Source organism: Pristis pectinata, chromosome 30 (assembly GCF_009764475.1).
Source record: "Pristis pectinata isolate sPriPec2 chromosome 30, sPriPec2.1.pri, whole genome shotgun sequence".
Classification (NCBI taxonomy): Eukaryota; Metazoa; Chordata; class Chondrichthyes; order Rhinopristiformes; family Pristidae; genus Pristis; species Pristis pectinata.
In genome coordinates, this window is record NC_067434.1 from 24,306,301 (window position 1) to 24,326,159 (window position 19,859).

General features: G+C 47.8%; 1 protein-coding gene across 1 annotated transcript in view; it reads right to left on the bottom strand.

The window, feature by feature from the left end:
* The window catches only part of zswim8 (zinc finger, SWIM-type containing 8), a 198,279-nt gene that overhangs the window by 8,199 nt on the left and 170,221 nt on the right, over positions 1-19,859 (bottom strand). The window contains 10 exon segments of the mRNA XM_052041760.1: positions 1,166-1,339; positions 5,893-6,070; positions 11,527-12,027; positions 13,156-13,379; positions 14,634-14,753; positions 14,756-14,785; positions 14,788-14,924; positions 16,739-16,917; positions 16,919-16,962; positions 18,723-18,875. Coding sequence (XP_051897720.1) covers positions 1,166-1,339; positions 5,893-6,070; positions 11,527-12,027; positions 13,156-13,379; positions 14,634-14,753; positions 14,756-14,785; positions 14,788-14,924; positions 16,739-16,917; positions 16,919-16,962; positions 18,723-18,875 — 1,740 coding nt within the window.

Consider the following 19,859-nt stretch of genomic DNA (forward strand, 5'->3'; position numbering starts at 1 on the left):
AGAGATGGATATTCTGGATACTACAGGGATAAAGGGTTATGGGGATAGGGCAGGAACATTGCTTTGAGGTAGAAGATCAGCTCTGATTCTGTTGAATGGCAGATGAGGTTCAAGGGGCGGAATGACCTACTCCTGCCCTTGTTTCCTTTGTGATGGCTTTATGTTCTTTGTCAACTGAGAAAGCTGGAATGATAAGGGCAAAGTGCACAACAATGGGTAAAGATAACTGGTTCAAAAATACTAGGGGAGGGTAGTTCACAAAATGGCCACAAGGTGACATCAGATCCACAGTCAAAGCAGGTGACGACCAGTCAGTCGAACTTCAGGTGTTGGCCATGCCTCGGCGTGTGGTGCTCTTGCCTCTGAGAGGAGGAGGTCAAGTCCTACTCCAGAGACTCAAGCAAACAATCTTAGCTAGTGCTCCCAGTCCAGTGTGGAGGTAGGGATGCACTGACAACTGTGCCGTCTTAAAGATGACACATTAGACTGAGCCCTCCCCTCATAAACGTGTGAAAGATCCCACAGTATCATCTTGAAGGTGTCCACGGGAGTTCTTACCAGTATCCCTGCCACAATCCAACCAGCCAATATTCAACAGTGTAGCAAATTATCTGGTGACCTATGTGCACAGTCTTGGGGAATCAAGAACAAGAGGGCATAGGTTTAAGGGGAGAGGGGAGAGATTTAATAGGAACCTGAGGGGCAACTTTTTCACCTTGAGAGCGGTCAGTAAATGGAATAAGCTGCCAGAGGAAGAGGTTAAAGCAGGTACATTAACAACATTTGAAAGACACTTGGACAGTACATGGATAGGAAAGGTTTGGAGGGATATGGGCCAAGCACAGGCAAATGGGACTGGCTTAGATGGGAATCTTGGTCGGCATGGAGCAGATGGGCCAAATGGCCTGTTTCAATGCTGTTTGTGACTGTGGGAGCTTGCTGTGCGTGAACAGGCTGCCGACCATCAAGCACCCGTTTACACTGATCCCACTTTATTCTCCCCACGTCCCATCATCTTCCCCCAGATTCTACCATTCACCTGCACACTGGCTGCTGTGTTTCCTCCATGTGAAATCCTCTCAAAGTACTTCAATGGTTGCAAAGCACTTTGAATACCCCAAGGCCATGGAAGACCTGATCTACATGTATTTCAATGTCCACTCACCAACTCTGTAAGCTGAATGCAAGTAGTGCAGTCCCTGGGGACTGACTGGCTGTGAGTGCTGTTCATCTTCTGTAGGGAATGTTGGGGCTACTATTGAGGGTCCTTGGGTTGTTAGACTTGGCATTGATGCTCCTTGAACAGCTTGGAAAGTAGTTCCGGCCTGTACACTGGCAACTGAGAGAGAGAGGAGAGAGAGGGGGGAAGCCCCAGCATTAACCCTTGCATTCACAAAGTAATTCTGGTGCAACACTAAAAGTATGATCATCCAATGTTAAAATGCTGATAATGTGCAACACGTTCATTAATTCATTAAGTTTAAGTGTCCATAAAGATTAAGACTAGAATTTAGTAATTCAGTGATCACAGTACTAAGGGATGGATCTTTTCCATCTCCTACTGTCCTTCTATAGTTGTTGGGAAAATTTGTCCTTCAGTTCTAAGAATAGTGGGATAAATTCTTCACTTTGGGAGTCATCAGGACATTTTGCTGGTTTTCTGAGGTTTTATATTTCTGCTAAAATTCATTTCCATTATCTCAAGCTAAACATCTGTCTTGCGTGAGACAGAGGAGAGCCACTCTGGTCTTTAATCTTTCCGTCAAAAAATATCCTGGTGAGTGGCACCTAGCGTAATTTTTGTAAAGTGGTGAGATTGAGCTGATTAGTGAAAAGACAACCGATAATCATAGTGCCTGGTCTTCCAGCTCTGTACACATTCAGCAGGTGTGGACTTCAGTGACAGGGTTAATACATGTCACTAACCGCCACCTGACTCGTCAACCCTTTGGGGTTGCTTGCAGGTCTTTGGTGAACCAGGTGGGTTTTTAAACAATAATCTAGTAGTTTCATTACTGATGCTAATTTTTCATTCCAGAATTAATTGCCCAAATTTAAAGTCCCAAGCTTCTTTGGGAGAATTTGAAATCACATCTCCACATCATTAGGCTTGTGGATTATGACAATATCACTATACCCCTTCCATTTACCAATGCGTTTAGCTGTTAAGGTCCTCGGCTCTGCAATTCTCTCCCTGCCTATCTTCCTTTAAGACACTACATGAACTTTACCTCTTTGGATATGTGCCTTATGTGTCTGTGGGTCATACTTCACCTTATCACCCTCCTGTGAAGCATCATTGAAAGGCATTATATGAATGGAAGTTGTTTATTAAGTGCCCAGGATGATACCGAGACTCCACGTCACGCTGAAGTTTTGTTCCATGTTGCATTCAACAGCCTCCTTCAGCCAGGATGGAGATGGCAGAGCGGTAGGTGGGAAAGAGTTACATTCCTGAACTCCAGAGTCAAAACCAATCCAATTCCCAAGTCAGGAAGGAAGGTCAGTTGAACACAGGTGAAGGAGTAGAGAGGTAGATCTAGGCAAGTATAGATTGAGGGTCAGGTGATTGGGGGCAGGGGAGCAGGTCTGAATAAAAGGTGAGCGGAGGGGTTGGGGGATTATTTACATGAATTACTCAGAGGATTACCTTTGACCCCTTACTGAGACCAGACACCTAACAAAGACCTCGAACTTCTGGAGGAACCTAGCAAAGGCCATTAGAGCAGTGGTGAGGAATTTGTAAACCCTTTAAACGAGGTATTTTGGGCCATTCTCCGTTCCCTGCCCCATTACGCTCTTCAGTGTGTGCCTGTCCCAGACTTCACGTTAACAATAGTCCCACACAATGCCAACATTACTGAGAGGACAGATGAAGTGTCAGGGTAACCGGTGTCCAATGGGATGGCTTGTATATTTGCTTTAATTTTTCTCATTAATTATTGGAGCCAAATATCAGCCTTCTGGCAAGTTTGACTGTTTTCTCAGGCTGCCTCCAGACCGAGTGACAGAGTGATGTCTGGGGGAGGATGGGGAACTCTAGGGGTTGTGTTCCAGTCCATCAAGAGGGGATCAAACCAGCCACATACTGATCCTGTCAGCTCCTTTCTTCAGGAGACGCCAGCAACCAGTTAATAACCAATAAACTACCGAGTCTGCAGACCACTGTTAATTCTCTATTGCATACCTGGAACCAACATTCAAGGTCAAACCTCAATAATGTGATCCAGCCTTCAATGGGATCCTGTCTACAGTACACCCTCAGCAGCAGTGCTGAATAGTGCTCTGGAGATTATACTTATTTAATCCTACACTTTCAGATGCTGATTCATGTTCACTTTGACAGTTAAAAGGAAACTATTAAAATATGTTTAATAGCTTAAGAAGAATATCAGAGGCAAATTCTTTACAAAACTGTGAAATTGTGCACTTCTAGTGTGCCAGAACAGGACAGTGAATCCTGCTCGCACTGTGACTGTTCAGTCTTCACCCAACAGAGGGAGCAGTTGTCATAGAATGAGCTTTCAGGGAGAGCTTGACTAATACGCTCTGCAAAAGCATCTCTACACAACTTTTAGCTAATTCCTTCACCAGATGTGGATACTCCAGCCTCCCAAACCCAAAGTGGCCTTGAACTGAGGGGCAGTCACCATCCAGCCAAGCGGTGCCAGGTGTGGAGCGACTTATAGGCCCAGGATGGCAGTGAATCAGATGAGTTTTTAACACCAATCCAGTCAGAGCATAGCACAGAAGAAATAGCTGCAGGAGTCCACCATTCGGCCCAACAAGCCTGCAATCATTGTTGCTCAGAGAATCATCAAAAGAGGCTGGACAGTTTGGGTCTGTATTCCTTGGAGTTCAGAAGAATGAGGGGTGACCTTATTCAAAGATACAAGATGGTTATGGGGCTTGGCAGGGAGATGTTGAGATGTTTCCACTAGTGGAAGAGTCATGAACAAGGGGACACAGTTACAAAATAAGGGGCTGGTCATTTAAGCCTGAGGTGCATAGAAATGTCTTCTCTCAGAGGGAGGTGAATGTCCGGAATTCTCTGCCCCCTGAGAGTGGTGGAGGCCAGATCATTGGATATATTTAAGGTGGAGAAAGATAGATATTTGAAATATTGAGGAATTGAGGGTGATGGGGAACTGGCACAGAAGAGGAGTTGAGGCCAGTGCAGATCAGCCATGATCATATTGAATGGCGGGGCAGGCTTGAGTGGCCTACTCCTGCTCCTATTTCCACGTGTTCTTGTGTTATGGATTGGAATTCTGTAGCCCACAACCCCTAGGTCATCCCGTACACTCATGGGAGTGTGGACAGGACAGGAGAGAATTCTGCTGGGCCAGGCTTAATGGACATTGGCCAGATTTATTTAATTAAGTGAATTCAAACTCCCCAGCATCTGTTGTGGGCTTTGAACTAGTCACTGGACCACGAGCACCATGCTCACACACCCCCATTGTTGCTGCACAACATGTCTGGTCAAAACCAGGGGCCAGAGATGTTTCAGCAATTGGTAGAGAGGAGAATGAGGAAAGAAAATTCCTCCCGAGGATGGTGGGGTCTGCAACTCGCGGCGTGCAGGGCGGTCAAGGGAAAGTTCTCATTACATTTAAAACCTGCAAGGATCTGCATTTGAAGAGCCTCAGCTTGCCAGGCTGGGGACCTAGTGCCGGAAGCAGAATTACACAGGATAGTTCTTTTGTTGAGTGTCTTGGACACAGGCTGAGTACAGCTGCACCCTCACAGCTCCAGAGACCCCATTTCAATTCTGACCTCTGGTGCCTGCGTGGAGCTTGCATGTTCTTCCTGTGGCCATGTGGGTTTCCTCCAGGTGCTCCGGTTTCCTCCCACATCCCAAAGATGAGCGGGTTTCTGACAAAGGGTCTACAACCCAAAACATTAGCTTTGTTCCTCTTCCCACAGATGCCACCTGAGCTGCTGAGCACTTCCAGCATTTTCTGCTTTTATTTTAGATTTCCAGCATCTGCAGTTTTTTTTTATTTTCATGGATTTGTAGGTTGTTGTAAATTGCCCCTAGTGTGTAGGTGAGTGGTAAAATCTGGGGGGAATGTGGGGAGAATACAAAATGGGATTAGAGTTAATAGCTGCTCGGTGGTCAGCATGCACCCAGTGGGCCAAAGGGCCTGTTTCTGTGCTGTTCTATGATTTTATAATGGGCTGAATGGCCTCAGAACACAGAACAGTCCAGCACAGGAACAGGCCCTTCGGCCCACGATACCTGTGCAAAACACAATGCCAAATTAAACTAAATCTCTTCTGCCTGCACATGATCCACATCCGTCCATTCCCTGCATATTCATGTGTCTGTCTAAAAACCTCTTAAATGCCACTGTTGTATCTGCTTCTACTACCACCCCGGCAGCCTGTCCCAGGCACCCACCACTCTCTGTGTAAAAAAATTTTCCCAGCACATCTCCCTTAAACTTTCCCCCTCTCAGCTTAAATGCATGTTACCTAATACTTCACATTTCTACCTCGGGAAAAAGACTGACCATCCACCCTATCTCTGCCTCTCATAATTTCATAAACTTCTATCAGGTCAGCCCCTCAGGCTCTGACACTGCAGACAAAATGTTAAATGCTCAATAATTCCATTATTTCTGAGAATAGAAGAATCTGCAGGTACTGTACATGGAAAGGAAAGGGCTAGAGGGATACGGACTCAACGCAGGCAACTGGGACTAGCATGGATGTTGGGCTGAAGGGCCTGTTTCCATACTGTATGGCTCTATGGATTTCCGAAACCCCCACTTAGGCCTGAGAGAAAGAGAGCTGGAAGACCAGTTACTACTTTGTGGTAGCAAGCACAAAGAACAACCCTACCACCACAGATGTACACTGACAACGTTTGAATACCTTGCATACCTGCTACGGTCGACGTCAGAGGCAGGCTTGGGTCAGACTGGTAGGGATGCACGGCCATTGGTGTCATAGGGGGCACAGGAACCCCTGCAAAGGTCACAGGTGGAGCTGCCATGGCTGGGTGGGTTGTGGTTGCAACAGTATAAGGGTACTGAGCTCCAATGAACGCTGGGTGCATACCCTAAACATAGAACACACAGTCAACAAGCGCACAGCCCAATTTTGACGCCTTCGATTCACTGCTGGCATGAGTTAGTTGAGAATCACAGTGTTCGACACCCAATAAGGATGACAATACGCAAAACCCTAACCCTGTGCGCTCTGGAAGTTACTGCCATTTGCCTTTAATATGCGAGCTGTAGCAGAGCTGAAAGATGAGTGAGTGAAGGAGAAAGGCACAACGGGAGAGGAAGACAAAGATCGAAGAACACAGGAGAGTGGCGAAGGGCGAGAGCTGGGGGAAAACGTAAATATGTGAGGCTCCTCTCTCTCATTAACTGTCTGACATGCAATCATTCGTAAACACAGCAACAAACTCCCACTAACGGTAAGTATCGGCTCAACCTCCTTTTAATGACAGTGGGAGGAATGTTGTTCAGGTTTGCAGAATTCCTGATCCCTTTGCAAATGGGTCTCAGAGAATTTTTAACACACATCTGATAAATAACGCACCATGGATTCAAACGTGTTGAACATGTCAAATGTACTTCCTTAACTAACTGAGTTTGAAAGACAGAGGCGGCAGTATTTTGGTCCACAGGAGCCCATCTAAGTTGTTAGGAGTTCCTGCAAGCAAATGATTCCAGGTTTTATTCCTCCACTAATTTCTGCAAGAATTCATTTGACATGTTGGCCAAATGCAAACTAAACAGGTCTGTGATATATCTACAGTGGCTTGGTTGCCCCTGCTCACTACTGCACTAAGATTAGTGATCACGTAACATAAGATGTTGGCGAGGCCACACTTGGAGTATTGTGTACAGTTCTGGTCGCCCTGTTATAGGAAAGGTGTAATTAAACTAGAAAGAGTGCAGAAAAAATTTACCAGGATGTTGCCTGGACTTGGGGGCCTGAGTTACAAGGAGAGGTTGTGTAGACTAGGACTTTATTCCCTGGAGTGTAGGAGATTGAGGGGTGACCTGATAGAGGTGTATAAGATCATGAGGGGCGGAGACAGGGTGAAAGCACACATTCTTTTTCCCAGGGAGGGGGTGCTAAAAACAAGAGGGCATAGGTTTAAGATCAGAGGTGAGAGATTTAAAAGGCACATCAGGGGCAGCTTCTTCACGCAAAGGGTGGTGCGTATTTGGAATGAGCTGCCAGAAATAGTGGTTCAGGCGGGCACATTAGCCATGTTTAAAAGCCATCTAGATAAGTCCATGGATAGGAGAGGTTCAGAGGGCTATGGGCCAAACACGGGCAGATGGGACTAGCTCGCTGGGCAACACAGTCAGCATAGACAAGTTGGGCCGAATGGCCTGTTTCCGTACTGTATGACTCTATGAGAAAATGTTGAAAAAATTCAGCAGGTCAGGCAGCATCTGTGGAGGAGAAAGAGTCTTCATCATATAAAGCAAAAATCAAACTGCTGAGGAACTCAGCGGGTCAAGCAGCATCTGTGGAAGCAAAGGGATGGTCCAGTCCCGAATCAGGGCCTTAACTCCAAACACTTTGTCTCCACAGCAGTTTCCTCCAGCTGTTGTTTTTTCACTCCAGATCCCAGCATCTGCAGCCTCCTGTATCTTCATCAGATGAAGAGTCTTCAACCGGAAACACTGAACGCTTTCCACAGACGCTGCCTGACCTGCTGAGATTTTCCAGCATTTATTCCAGATTCCCAGCATCTGTAGTTGTCTCGGTTTTTGTCGAAACATTTTGAACAGCCAACCTCTTTCTGTCAGCTGTTTGACAAGCTTCCCATTGATGCAAACACTCAGCACCATCGATGTGTGTACAATGTAGGCCAACCTCAAAGTGGAAGCACTTAATCTGAGATGTTTAAATAGAATTGCAGACAAGACCTAGGTTTGATAAATGAAGCACAGAAGTAAGAAAGTTATAACATTAGGGAGAGCACGGGGGGGGGGGGGGGGGGGGGGGGGGGGGGCAGCGGGTAGTGCCGCTGCCTCACAGCTCCAGGGACCCAGGTTCAATCCTGACCTTGGGTGCTGACTGAGGAGAGATTACGTGCTCTAATCTATGGGACTTCCCGGGGTGCTCTAGCTTCCTCCCACATCGCAAAGATTAGCTGGTTGGTTGATTTGCTAAAGTGAATATCACCCCACGTGGAGGTCAATGGCAAAAGAAATCAAAGGGGAGTTGATGAGCATGTGTGGGAGAATAAGCTGCAGGGGTACAGGGGAATGGGGGGGGGGGGGTGGAAACAGACTGATGGGATTGCACCCCTGCCCCAAACCCAGCATGGACACAATGTGGCCGAATTATCCTTCCCGTTGTTGTTATAAGACCCAAGCAGCAGTTCTTGTACCCAGTACTGAAAGTAACCTTGGAGCAGGAAGATGAAGGACCTTCAGTCACATGGAGAGTTTAGGGAACTGAGCTAGAACTGGACACAAAACACAAGAAGTTACTATGCCGTTGCAGCAAGTAATTAAAAAGGTAAGGAGCAGATTGGTCTTTGATGCTGGGGGAGGGGTTAGAGTTTTAAAAGTATTGTTCCAATTGTACAGGGTGTTGTGGTGAGGTTGCACCCAGAGCACTGTGCACCAGTTTTGGCCCTCTTGTTTCACGATAGATACACAGGCACTGGTGGCAGTCCAGAGGATTCATGTGGCCATCTCCTGGGGTGACAGGGTAGCCCCATCACAAACAGTTAAGAAGTTAGCCCTGTATTCTTTCAAGTTTAAAAGATTGGAGGGCTGATCATCTTGAAGCACACAAGATGTGAGGGGGCATGACAGGGAGATGTTTCCACTAATGGGAAAATCTTGAATAAGTGGATATGTTACAGGATACACTGATGTGCAGAGGGTGGTGAATCTCTGGAATTCTTATAGAGTCATAGAGACATAGGCATAGAGTTATGCAGCACGGAAACAGGCCCTTCAGCCCAACTCGTCCATGCTGACCAAAATGTCTATTCAAGCTAGTCCCATTTGCCAGCATTTGGCCCATATCCCTCTAAACCTTTCCTATCCATGTACCTGTCCAAATGAGTATTAAACATTGTAATTGTACCCACCTCTGGCAGCTCATTCCACATACCCACCACCCTCTGGGTGAAAAAGTTGCCCCTCAGGTCCCTTTTAATCTATTCAGCCTCTCACCTTAAACCAATGTCCTTGAGTTATGACTCCCCTACCCTGGGAACAGATGGTGACCATTCACCTTATGATTTTATGTACCTGTATAAGGTCACCCCTCAGCCTCCTACACTTCAGGGAAAAAAGTCTAAAGCCTCCTCCTTATAACTCAAGCCCTCCAGTCCCAGTAACATCCTCGTGAATCATTTCTGCAACCTCTCCAGCTCAATGACATCTTTCCTTCGCTGGCCAACCAGAACTGCGCACAGTGCTTCAAGTGCAGTCTCATCAAAGATTGTACAGTTGCAACCCCAGAGTGGTGTGAAGGCTGGATAATGCGAGAATGTAAAGAGGAGGTAGATAACTTTTTTGAAAGATCAGGGCTTTGAAGAGGCATTGAACCTCGGTGGAGTTGAATGGTGAGGTAGGATTGAGGGGCTGAGTGGCCTACTCCTGTTCCTATTTTCTTCTGTGTATTCTTCTGACCATATGCTAGTTTTACTAAATGACATTACAGTGACATTGACTTCAAAATATCATCGACTTGCAAACATGATCTGGACGAGCTGAGAAAATGGGCTGAAAAATGGCAGGTGGAATTTAATGCCAGACAAGTGTGAGGTGATGCCACTTGGGAAGACAAACCAGGCAAGACTTACACAGTGAATGGTAGGGCTCTGAGGTGTGCGGTAGAATAGAGCGACCTGGGAATACAGATCCATACGTCCTTGAAAGTGCGTCACAGGTAGATAGGTCGTAAAGAGAGCTTTTGGCACATTGACCTTCATAAATCAGGGCATTGAGTACAGGAGTTGGGATGTTATGTTGAAGTTGTATAAGATGTTGGTGAAGCCAAATTTAGAGTATTGTGTGCAGTTCTGGTCACCTACCTACAGGAAAGACATCAATAAGCTTGAAAGAGTGCAGAGAAAATTTACATGGATGTTGCCGGGACTTTGAGGACCTGAGTTACAGGGAAAGGTTGAATAGGTGAAGACCTATTCACCTCCAGGTGAAGACCTGAAGGCAGGAGAATGAGGGGAGATCTATAGAAGTATGCTAAATTATGAGGAGTACAGACAGGGTGAATGCATGCAGGCTTTTTCCCCTCAGGTTGAGGTGAGACTAGAACTCGGGGTGATCGGTTTAGGGTGAAAGGTGAAATTATTTAAGGGGAATCTGAGGGGGAACGATTTCACTCAGAGGGGGTGCGTAGTGTGGTGGATACAGGTTCAACTGTAACATTTAGAGAAGTTTGGATATGGTACATGGATGAGAGAAGTATGGAGGCTATGGTCCTGGTGCAGGTAGATGGGAACTAGGCAGACAACCAAGCCGGCATGGACTAGATGGGCCAAAGGGCCTGTTTATGCGCTGTAGTGCTCCATGATTCTATGACTTTAACACAAATTTTTGGATGCAAAGAGCCACAAACACTGTCACTATTGCCCTGCATATTTAGCTCTTATAACCAGGGTCTAAATTTAATCCCACTGCTTTGGTCTGTTCAGAGAAGATTAAAGGGAGATTTAATTGTTGCATTCAAAACATTGAAGGGTTTTGATCAGACAAAGGAGGAAGGATCTGTGTCTACAAGCAGGAGGATCAGTAGTAGAGGACACAGATTTAAGGTTAATTGGCAAAAAGAACCAGAAATGAGATGGAGGAGATTTTCTTTTATATTTTAATGTAGACAGTTGTTACAATCTAGAATGTGCTGCCTGAAAGTAGGGTGAAGGAGAATTCAACAGCAACTTGCAGGAAAGAAATGGATAAATGCTTGGTAAGTATTGGGAAGTTTCAGGGTTGTTAGGGTAGGGAGAGTGGGGACACACACAAACGTTTAGTTGTAATCAACACGTTATCAGTGCAAAGGATTTCAGAAATCAGAGCACAAAATCCTCAGTAAGTCAGACAGCGTCTGTAGTGAGAGAAACAGTGCTAATGTTTCAGGTCAGTAAGTTTCTGAATGTAAGCAGGAATAAGCTGTTCAGCCCCTTGTTACAATTCCATAACCTTCAGTGCCACTAACCCCACACGCCTTGGTTCTCTTAATAATCCAAAAGATGCAAATATCAATCATTGACCTCCCACCGATAAAGAAAGGTCACTGATGAAAGGCCAACTCTAACTTCCCTCTCCAAAGCTGCTGCCCAACCTGCTGAGCATTTGCAGCATTTTCCCTTGTTATCTCAGCATCCACAAAGGCTGCAGATTGTTTACAAAGACACACCTTTGCTTGTGTCTTGCTGCACTTCAAACACGCCGCGCTCACGTTGCAATCCAGTCTCGGGGTCTAACTATTACTTGTCTGCAAACTACACTGATCTATTTACACAAGCCTCCCCAACTCACTGGTGCTGTAAGGATGTACCTGTGGGTAGGCAGTTCCAGCGACAGGAAAGATCGCAGGCCGTGGGACGTGCTGGATGGGATGTCCGAGATAGGCAGCATTGCAGACGGACGGGATGTGGGTTTGAATGGTGGTGTAGGGGGTGAGTCATGGCTGGGCTGGAGGGGGAAAGACCTGTGCGTGGGGATGTGCGATGGCTGTCCCGGCGATGGTGTGCTGCTGGTACATGGTGGATCCCACGGTGATCACCGGCACGACGGCGGTTGCCGTGACTGTGGCTGCCACAGTAACGGTGGTGGGGCCCTCGGTCAATGCCGAGTGCTCGACCGCACCCCTCCCTGCCTCGTGGGAGCCGCGGCCGCCGATGGTGGACATTTCCCGCTGCTGCTGAGAGCCGCCCGCTGTCTGCTCGTACAGCCAGTACCACTGGTGAGCCACCTCGAACAGCACCTCGGGGTAGACGCCTCCACCTTTGGCTGCCTCCTCCACTGCCATGCATGCCTTCTCCAGCATGGTGTTGTCCTAGGACAGCAGCAAGAGCAGCAGGTTGGAACAAATACAGCAGGGGACGAATGCGCGTGCGCGCACACACACACACAGACATGCGCGTGAGCACAGGTTTCACGCACAGGCGGGAACCTACAGAGGCAGGAACTTGTGGGCACGTCCGCAGACTGGAACAGAAACGTTCATATGGACGTTTACGTGCAGCACAGACGGACACATACACAGACAGACGCACACACACAGACAGACGCACACACACAGACAGACGCACGCACGCACACACACACACACACACACACACACACACACACACACACACAGAGCCCGCAGTCCAGCTCTGCAAGAGCATATGGATCATCTCAAACCTTACATCACCATGATGTTATGAACTGTAACCGAGGAGACACTAACCGCCTGTGGGTGATACGTGCATGTCACTCAGGAGCATGAGGGAGACAATATGTAAAACCCTGGGAGTTGCCAGCGTTTGCCTTTAACATCAGAGCTTCACTTAGAATTAGGAAGAACTTGAAAGTGGAGTGAGTGAAGGAGAGAGGGACAAACCGAGAGGAAGGGGGAAGAGACGAGGGATGCAGAGGGGATGAGGAATGTTGAGTGAGGACAAGGAGCATGAGAGTGAGAAGGGGGAAGGGGAGGAGTGGACAAAGCTCATTGAACGTTGATGATGTAGGCTCTCATTAGTTTCTCCAACATGAATGATTTTCTTTAATGTGTAAACAAGGCATCAAGCTCCCACAAATTGTGAGGTTCATGTCCCCTTGAGCTCCTGTTAATATTTTACAGGCGGAATGTTAATCAGGATACCAGAGGAATTCTCGATTCTTGCACAGACAGAACCGAGAGATCTTAAAGTGCACGAATAGGCCGACAAGGCCTTGGTGTAACTCCTCAGTGAAAGTTCCTCACAATGTCCCTCAGGACAGCCACCAAATGGCAGGAATGAGCTCACAGCAAGTCTCCTGGGAACAGCTCGACTGGGTCACCTTCCAGACCGAAACAAACGTGAGCAACAAACAACTGGGCAATAAATTTGGTCATTTTGTCTGTGTTGAGTTTGTGCGATTCACCAAAATGAAAAATGCTCACGTGTCAGATGGCAATAAAGTGAACACCAATACATACTTGCTCCTTGCACTGAACCAACGCTCTTTGGATTTCATTGGGATTCAGGGCATGGGCGTGGGGTAGACAACTTAATGCCAGCTCTGCTGCGGCTCGGACCATGTTGGGATCCCTAGCACGTGAAGCACGATCTGCCAAAGAGGCCACTTCCGGAGGAGTTAAGTGACCATCCCAACATTCAACCAGGATATTCAGCGCTGCACTCCCGATCTCCATGGCTTGGCCTGTCCGTGTAACAGAGGAACAGTTAGTGCCCCTTCAGAAAGGGGGGACATTTCCACCATGGCTACATTATTGAGGAAGAGAGTTGCAGAGAGAGGGAGAAACTTCTGACAGCTGAATCTCTCATTATTTCTCACATCTACTTTTGATGAAGGAGGCCATTCAGCCCAGCAAGTTTATGCCAGCTCTTTAGAGCATTGTCTTGACCGTGTCAAATTGATAAGCACAGCTGGTGTTTGAGCAGTGTTAGCATGGCAGAATCTACCTCACTTTCTCTGCACAGCATCAGCTCCTAGGTTGGATCGGCAGTGACTGTGAGCACACTGCGCTCACCCGTCTCCAAACAAAGGACTGGGTCTGAAGGCTGGTCACAAACAGGCACAATCCAACTACAGAGGTGACAAATAGACCCTCCACATTAAGCATCGAGGGGGAAACAAAAATAAACCAAACTCGGGGTCATTTCTTTTTGTATAAATCACAACTTCAAATCAACGTTTCCCATTTCCAAGCTGTGTGGTCAAACGGATAAGGGGCTGGTTCTGTGCACCTGTTTGCAGCGTCCCCTGTGCTTCCACAGAAGGCCGGAGAGGCACCAGGACTCGACTGGGAGCCACACTGGGCTGTGGGTACATTGCACAACATTACTGGCCATTCCCCTTTCTCCCTGTGGCCTTCTCCCAGAAGATACAGGAGCTTGAAAGCCCAGACAACCAGCCTTAAGAACAGCTTCTCCCCCACTCCATCAGACCTCTGAACCAATCACCTCTCTCACATCCCCTTCCCAGTGGTGCTGCCACGTCCTTGGACTCTTAACTCTACCTCTTTTGGTTATTTGGTTATTGTCACTTTAGCATTTCTTTTTGCACTACTTCAGACTGCACCACAATCTCTGTACCATTCTGCTGTTTTGTACTTGTCACTGTATTTATCATTGTATTTATTATTACCATGTACACTGTTACTGAGCTTCATGCAAGCAGGGAATTTCATTGCACCCTGGTGTATATGACAATAAACTAATCTGAATCTGAGCATTGTGCACACGGTTCTGGTCAGCTGGAAAACCTATTGTGCGGTACAACATAGACAGCACAATGTATAATGAGCAATAGCTACAGAGTTTGTAACCAAGTGCATCGACACTTGACGGTGCTCAGAGGAAACAAAAGACACTGAGCAGAGAGGCAAGTGCTACACAAGGTCTGGGCCATGCTCTACCGAGACTGACATCAGTATGGTAGCTTCTCCCAAACCTGTTATCCAGGAGACATGCGAAGAATAGGTCCTCGAGAGCCAGTTCGGTGAAACAAAGTTGTGCAAGCCCAACGCATAGAGCCCGATCTCAAAGGCGCAGAGGTGGAGATTGCGGTGGGACCCTGGTGCCCACCGCTGGCCGAGGGGTGGTAAATATGGAGGTGCTGCTGTTGCCGCCAGCTTTGATGAGGACAGTCCCTTTTGCCAATTCAAAGTAAAAATGGGCGGCGGCTTCAGACGGCTGGTTGGGCACGTGTGGAGCGTGGCATTCGGGACGTCTGCCTTTGTACCTGGAACAGAAGTAAACAGTCCAACTGCAAACCATCACATACAGTGCAAGGTCCAGTTACAGAGAGTTCAAGCAATGTCCCCCCATGCAGGAGTTTGCAGCGTGAGATGGGTCAGGGAGGAATGTGCTGACAACGGTCTTTCTGAGCATGCTCCACATTCCAATTAGATCACAGCCAGTTTGTATGTTAACACCAGCCACTCTCCGTGGTTCTGTACGCTACAGTACACCGGTCTAATGTAATGCAATGCACACAGCGCTGGAGGAACTCAGCAGGTCAGGCAGCATCTATGGAGGGAAGTGGACAGTCAACGTTTCGGGTTGAGACCCTTCATGGTACGGCGCGGTAGTGTAGCAGTTAGCGTAACGCTATTACAGCACCTGGGTTCAATTCCAGCCACTGTCTGTAAGGAGTTTGTACGTTCTCCCCGTGTCTGCGTGGGTTTCCTCCGGGTGCTCCAGTTTCCTCCCACATTCCAAAGACGTATGGGTTAGGAAGTTGTGGGCATGCTGTGTTGGTGCCGGAAGCGTGGCGACACTGTGGGCTGCCCCCAGAACATCTACGCAAGACGCATTTCACTGTGTGTTTGAGGTACATGTGACTAATAAATATCATCATCACCTGGTCTAATGTAGTGTGGTTCAGTGCTCGGGAAATTGATATAGAAACCTTGGTGGGGTGGGGGCGGGTTGCTGTTGTTGGGAATGGACTGTGAGGGTGCAGGTTGTTTCAGGATGTGTTCATGTTACTTAAAAACCCTTTATGTTAGAGACTATGAGACAACAATTGCGAAGTGGGATTAAAATACAGTTTGGTCAGCATGGCGACTGTGGGCAGAATGGCCTCTTCCTATGCCATAAGAGGAGACAGTGCGCCAGGTGCGCTGACACCTGTACCCTGCGCCGGGTGGGCTCTCACCTGTACCCTGTAGAATTGCAGTGTGTTTCTCTTGCACTGAAATCCTCTTACAGTAAAAGTCAGCTCGACTTTCCAACTGCTTGCTGAGCCTGAACAATCAGTGATTTGCCTACAAGGAATCCCAGGTCCCACTGGACACCGACACCTTCCAACCTCTCACCATTTAAAAAGAAATACTCAGATTTTCCTATTTTCCTACCAAATGCATGGACTGTAGGCAAGACCAGTGATCATGTGTGTGCCACGGCAGGAGGGGCAGTCATGTCTGGGCTGGACACTAAGACGTTTTTTTTGAAGTGCATCAACACCTCCCTGAACTACTCCCCAGTAACAAATAAGTGGTGGGTGACCAGGACGAAGCCCATTTGGTCCCTTGGTCAAACATAACTAGATGAGTAGAAGAAGGAGAAATGGATAGAAAGATAAGCAGGTGGGTGAAAGTTCAACTGGTAAACAAGCAAAAGCGTGGAATAGATGGGCTGATTGTTTCTCTGCTGTAAGATAAGATAAAGATTTCTTTATTAGTCACACATATATCGAAATGCACAGTGAAATGCATCTTTTGCGTAGAGTGTTCTGGGGGCAGCCCGCAAGTGTCGCCACGCTTCCAGCACCAACATAGCATGCCCACAACTTCCTAACCCGTACCTCTAGTGCTGTAATGGTGTTACGCTAACTGCTACACTACTGTGCACCTGAATGTGCAGAGAATGCAGGGATATGGACCATTTGAGGCAGAAGGGATTAGGTGTCATTAGCTTAATTAGTTCAGCACAACATTGTGGGCCGAAGGGCCTGCTCCTGTGCTATACTGTTGAGTGTTCTGTGTTTAAGTTCTGGGTGTTTCGATGCTGAAACTGGAAACAAAAGAGAAACATTGGCCGCTTTGCCGCTACCTCCCAACGTCGGTGCTTTTGGTCCGGGCGCCCCCACTGGCTCTCCGACTGCCGCTGGACGAGGAGGATCCGAGGGAGTCACTGGACGAGCTGCTGATGCTGTCACTGTCCTGTCCCCTGCCCCAGGATGCGGCCGTCCAGCCTCCGCGGATGGGCCTGCGGCTGAGCGTGGGCGAGCCTGTCCGAGGTGGTCTCCGGAGCGCTGCTGTCGATGCTCGCCATTCCTTCCCCAACAGAAAGGGAACACAAAGGTCAGTCCCATCAGACTTTCTCTGGCCCCTGCCAGTGGTCGAGCCGAGATCGAATCACCCCCACCTCCTGAGCCGGCAGGGTCGCTGGGTCAAGTTCCAAACTTAGAGGCTTGACCACAAAATCCAAGCTGTCGCCGCTCTGTAATACCGAGGGAGTGCTGCGCCGTCAGAGGCACAGTCTTTGGATGAGACATTGCACTAAGGCTTCATGTGCTGCTCATACACTTTCCCCTGGCACCATCCCAACAAGGCTCTGGAGAGTTAGAGTCACGGCAGCATAGATTCATACAGCACAGTAACAGGACCTTTGGCCCAGTGTGTCCGTGTTGGCCCCAAGCACCCTTTACACATCCTACACTAACCCCATTTATTCTTTGCCCAATCCCTGCCCCCTGCACTACCCCCACCCCCTGGGGCGAGTTATCCCCTGTGCCCCGGCCAATAGTTATTCCTCACTCAACATCACTAAAGGTGATTATATTGCTGTGCTGAAACCGCTCAGCCCATTCCCACACATCCCAACCCTGACGGGATGGTACTTTACTGTAAGCTTGCCTGAGGCTCGTCAGGAAATGCAAGTCTTTTTCAGCTAATTCAAAGCCATGGGCAGCTAAACTGCCCACCCACAGCACTCACCTCACCCAAAGTCCCAGCACTAAGTAAATCTGATGCCTCAAGACTTATTGTACACATGTAGCACTGCAGTGCCAAGCATACCTCTTGGGGCTTTGCAGAAGCTGTTTAATACGCCACAGTACAGCCCATGGCATCCAAGTAGTACCAATGCTCAAGTGCAATAAAAGGTGAGCACCGTTTGCATAAAGTAACAAATTCTCCAGAAGGAATGAGATATCAAGGTAAGGAAGAAATACTTTCTAAATGCTGAAGCTCCTAACTCCATAGTCACAGATCAAGAAACCAGTCCAATCAAAGGTGGCAAGGCAGACATCTGGAGCACATTGAATGCAATGTAGCTCCCACAAAGAGCGACGTGAAGCAATGTGTTTTAGTGATGTTGAGCAAGGGAAATATATTGGCCGTGATATTGGGAGTAACACCCTGCTCTTACAGTAAGGGCTGTGGAATCTTTCAGATCCACCCAAGAGGAGATGGGACCTTGGTCTTACCAGCTGCATTTCTGGCAGCGTGACACACCCTCGGTACACGCAGCCTGGATGTTTTGTGCAAAGGGACTTAAACCTGTAACCTTCTGACTCAGAGACAGTGCTAACCATTGATCCATAGCTGACAGTATAACTACAAAGTATATCCAATGATGGAACTCTCAGCTAGCCTGAAAGCATTCTTCCACTGCATTAGTGTACGAAATCATGAGGGGCACAGGATTGCACGCAGTCTTTTTCCCAGGGAAAGGGAACCCAAAGGCTTGAGGGCAGAGGTTTAAGGTGAGAGTGACCTGAGGGGCAACTTCTTCACCCAGAAGGTGGTGCGTATATGCAATGAAGCTACCAGAGGAAGTAGTTGAGGGAGGTACAATAACAACATTTAAAAGACAGTTGGATAGGTACATGGATAGGAAAGGTTTAGAGGGACATGGGCCAAATGCAGGAAAACGGCACTAGCTTAGATGGGCACCTGGTCGGCATGGACAAGTTGGGCCGAAGGCCTGTTCTGTGCTGTATGACCCTATCACTCTATTACGCTCAAATGCCAGATACAAAACAAGAGCAGCAGGTCAGATCTGTGGAAGCTCAACACCACTGTGCACATACCTGTGTGCTTCTTCTTCTGTCTGACTGGTGACCCCCAGCAGCGACCATTGTACCCACCCCTGCTGCCGAGCGTCAGTCGACTCGGGATCTTCCCCTCCTGCTTGAACGTCCCAGACTCGTTCGGAGGTTCGCTGGGGGCTCGCTGAGCATTCTCTGCAGGTGAAATCACAAGCCATTAATGATCAAATGCAACTCTTTGAGGGTACTTTTTGAGGAGAGGAGGAGGTAAGCACTCGAACAACTCGGGCAAAGTACTGGCAATTGTTTCACAGAAGTGAAGATACCAGATGTCCACATCTATCTAGCAAACTGCTGCAACAAATACTGACTTAATTACTTGTACTTCTGCATTGAAGTTGCACCTTCAGTAGACTTGATGAAACCCTCGCTAACAAGGTGACTTTAGTGCGTTCTGGAAAAAATTGAAATGTCAATGACTGTTGGGTTCCGAGCTGAGGATGGTATTACAGAGTGCGATCCAGTTACCATTTAAGAGCAGCATCTTCCTTAAGCTCAAAATTACTTCTAAACTACTGAATATGTTTCCCTGCTCAATCACAACTCCTTTCCCTCCAGCACTGACACTACCGTTACCCATGGAGAAGCAAGGCAGCAGGATCTGAATGCTAACTGCACACAAAGACACAAAGTTCTCAAGTTCATAAAATCACCCCTAAACCAAAGGAATGTGAAATCATAACCGATGACCAGGTACAGTCCTCATCTGCCCTTTGAGCACACTGTATGGACCTCAACTGTTTGCACAGCACCTTTCAATAATGCAGTTGCTTGGATAAATCTAACACAAAGCACATCCCAGCATCCGAAAAGACGAAGTACTTTGACCTGTAGTCCTAGTGTAAATAAGGTAACCTTGTGCTCAAACGGAGATGGGAAGCATTGGCACGATGTTCAGTCCACTGCAAGTGGTAGGGAGATGTCTCCCATTCTTGTCTGGTCACACTAAAGAGGGAGGACAAGGAGAGAGAGGCACGCAGAGAGAAGATCAAAAGGGAAGATGAGAGCAAGAAAGAGGGAGACAGACAGAGCAAGACTGCAAGAGGCGGAAGAGAGACAAAAGGGGAGGGGGGGGAAGACAAGGGCGAGATGGAGAAAGCAAGAGGAGAGTCAAGGAGA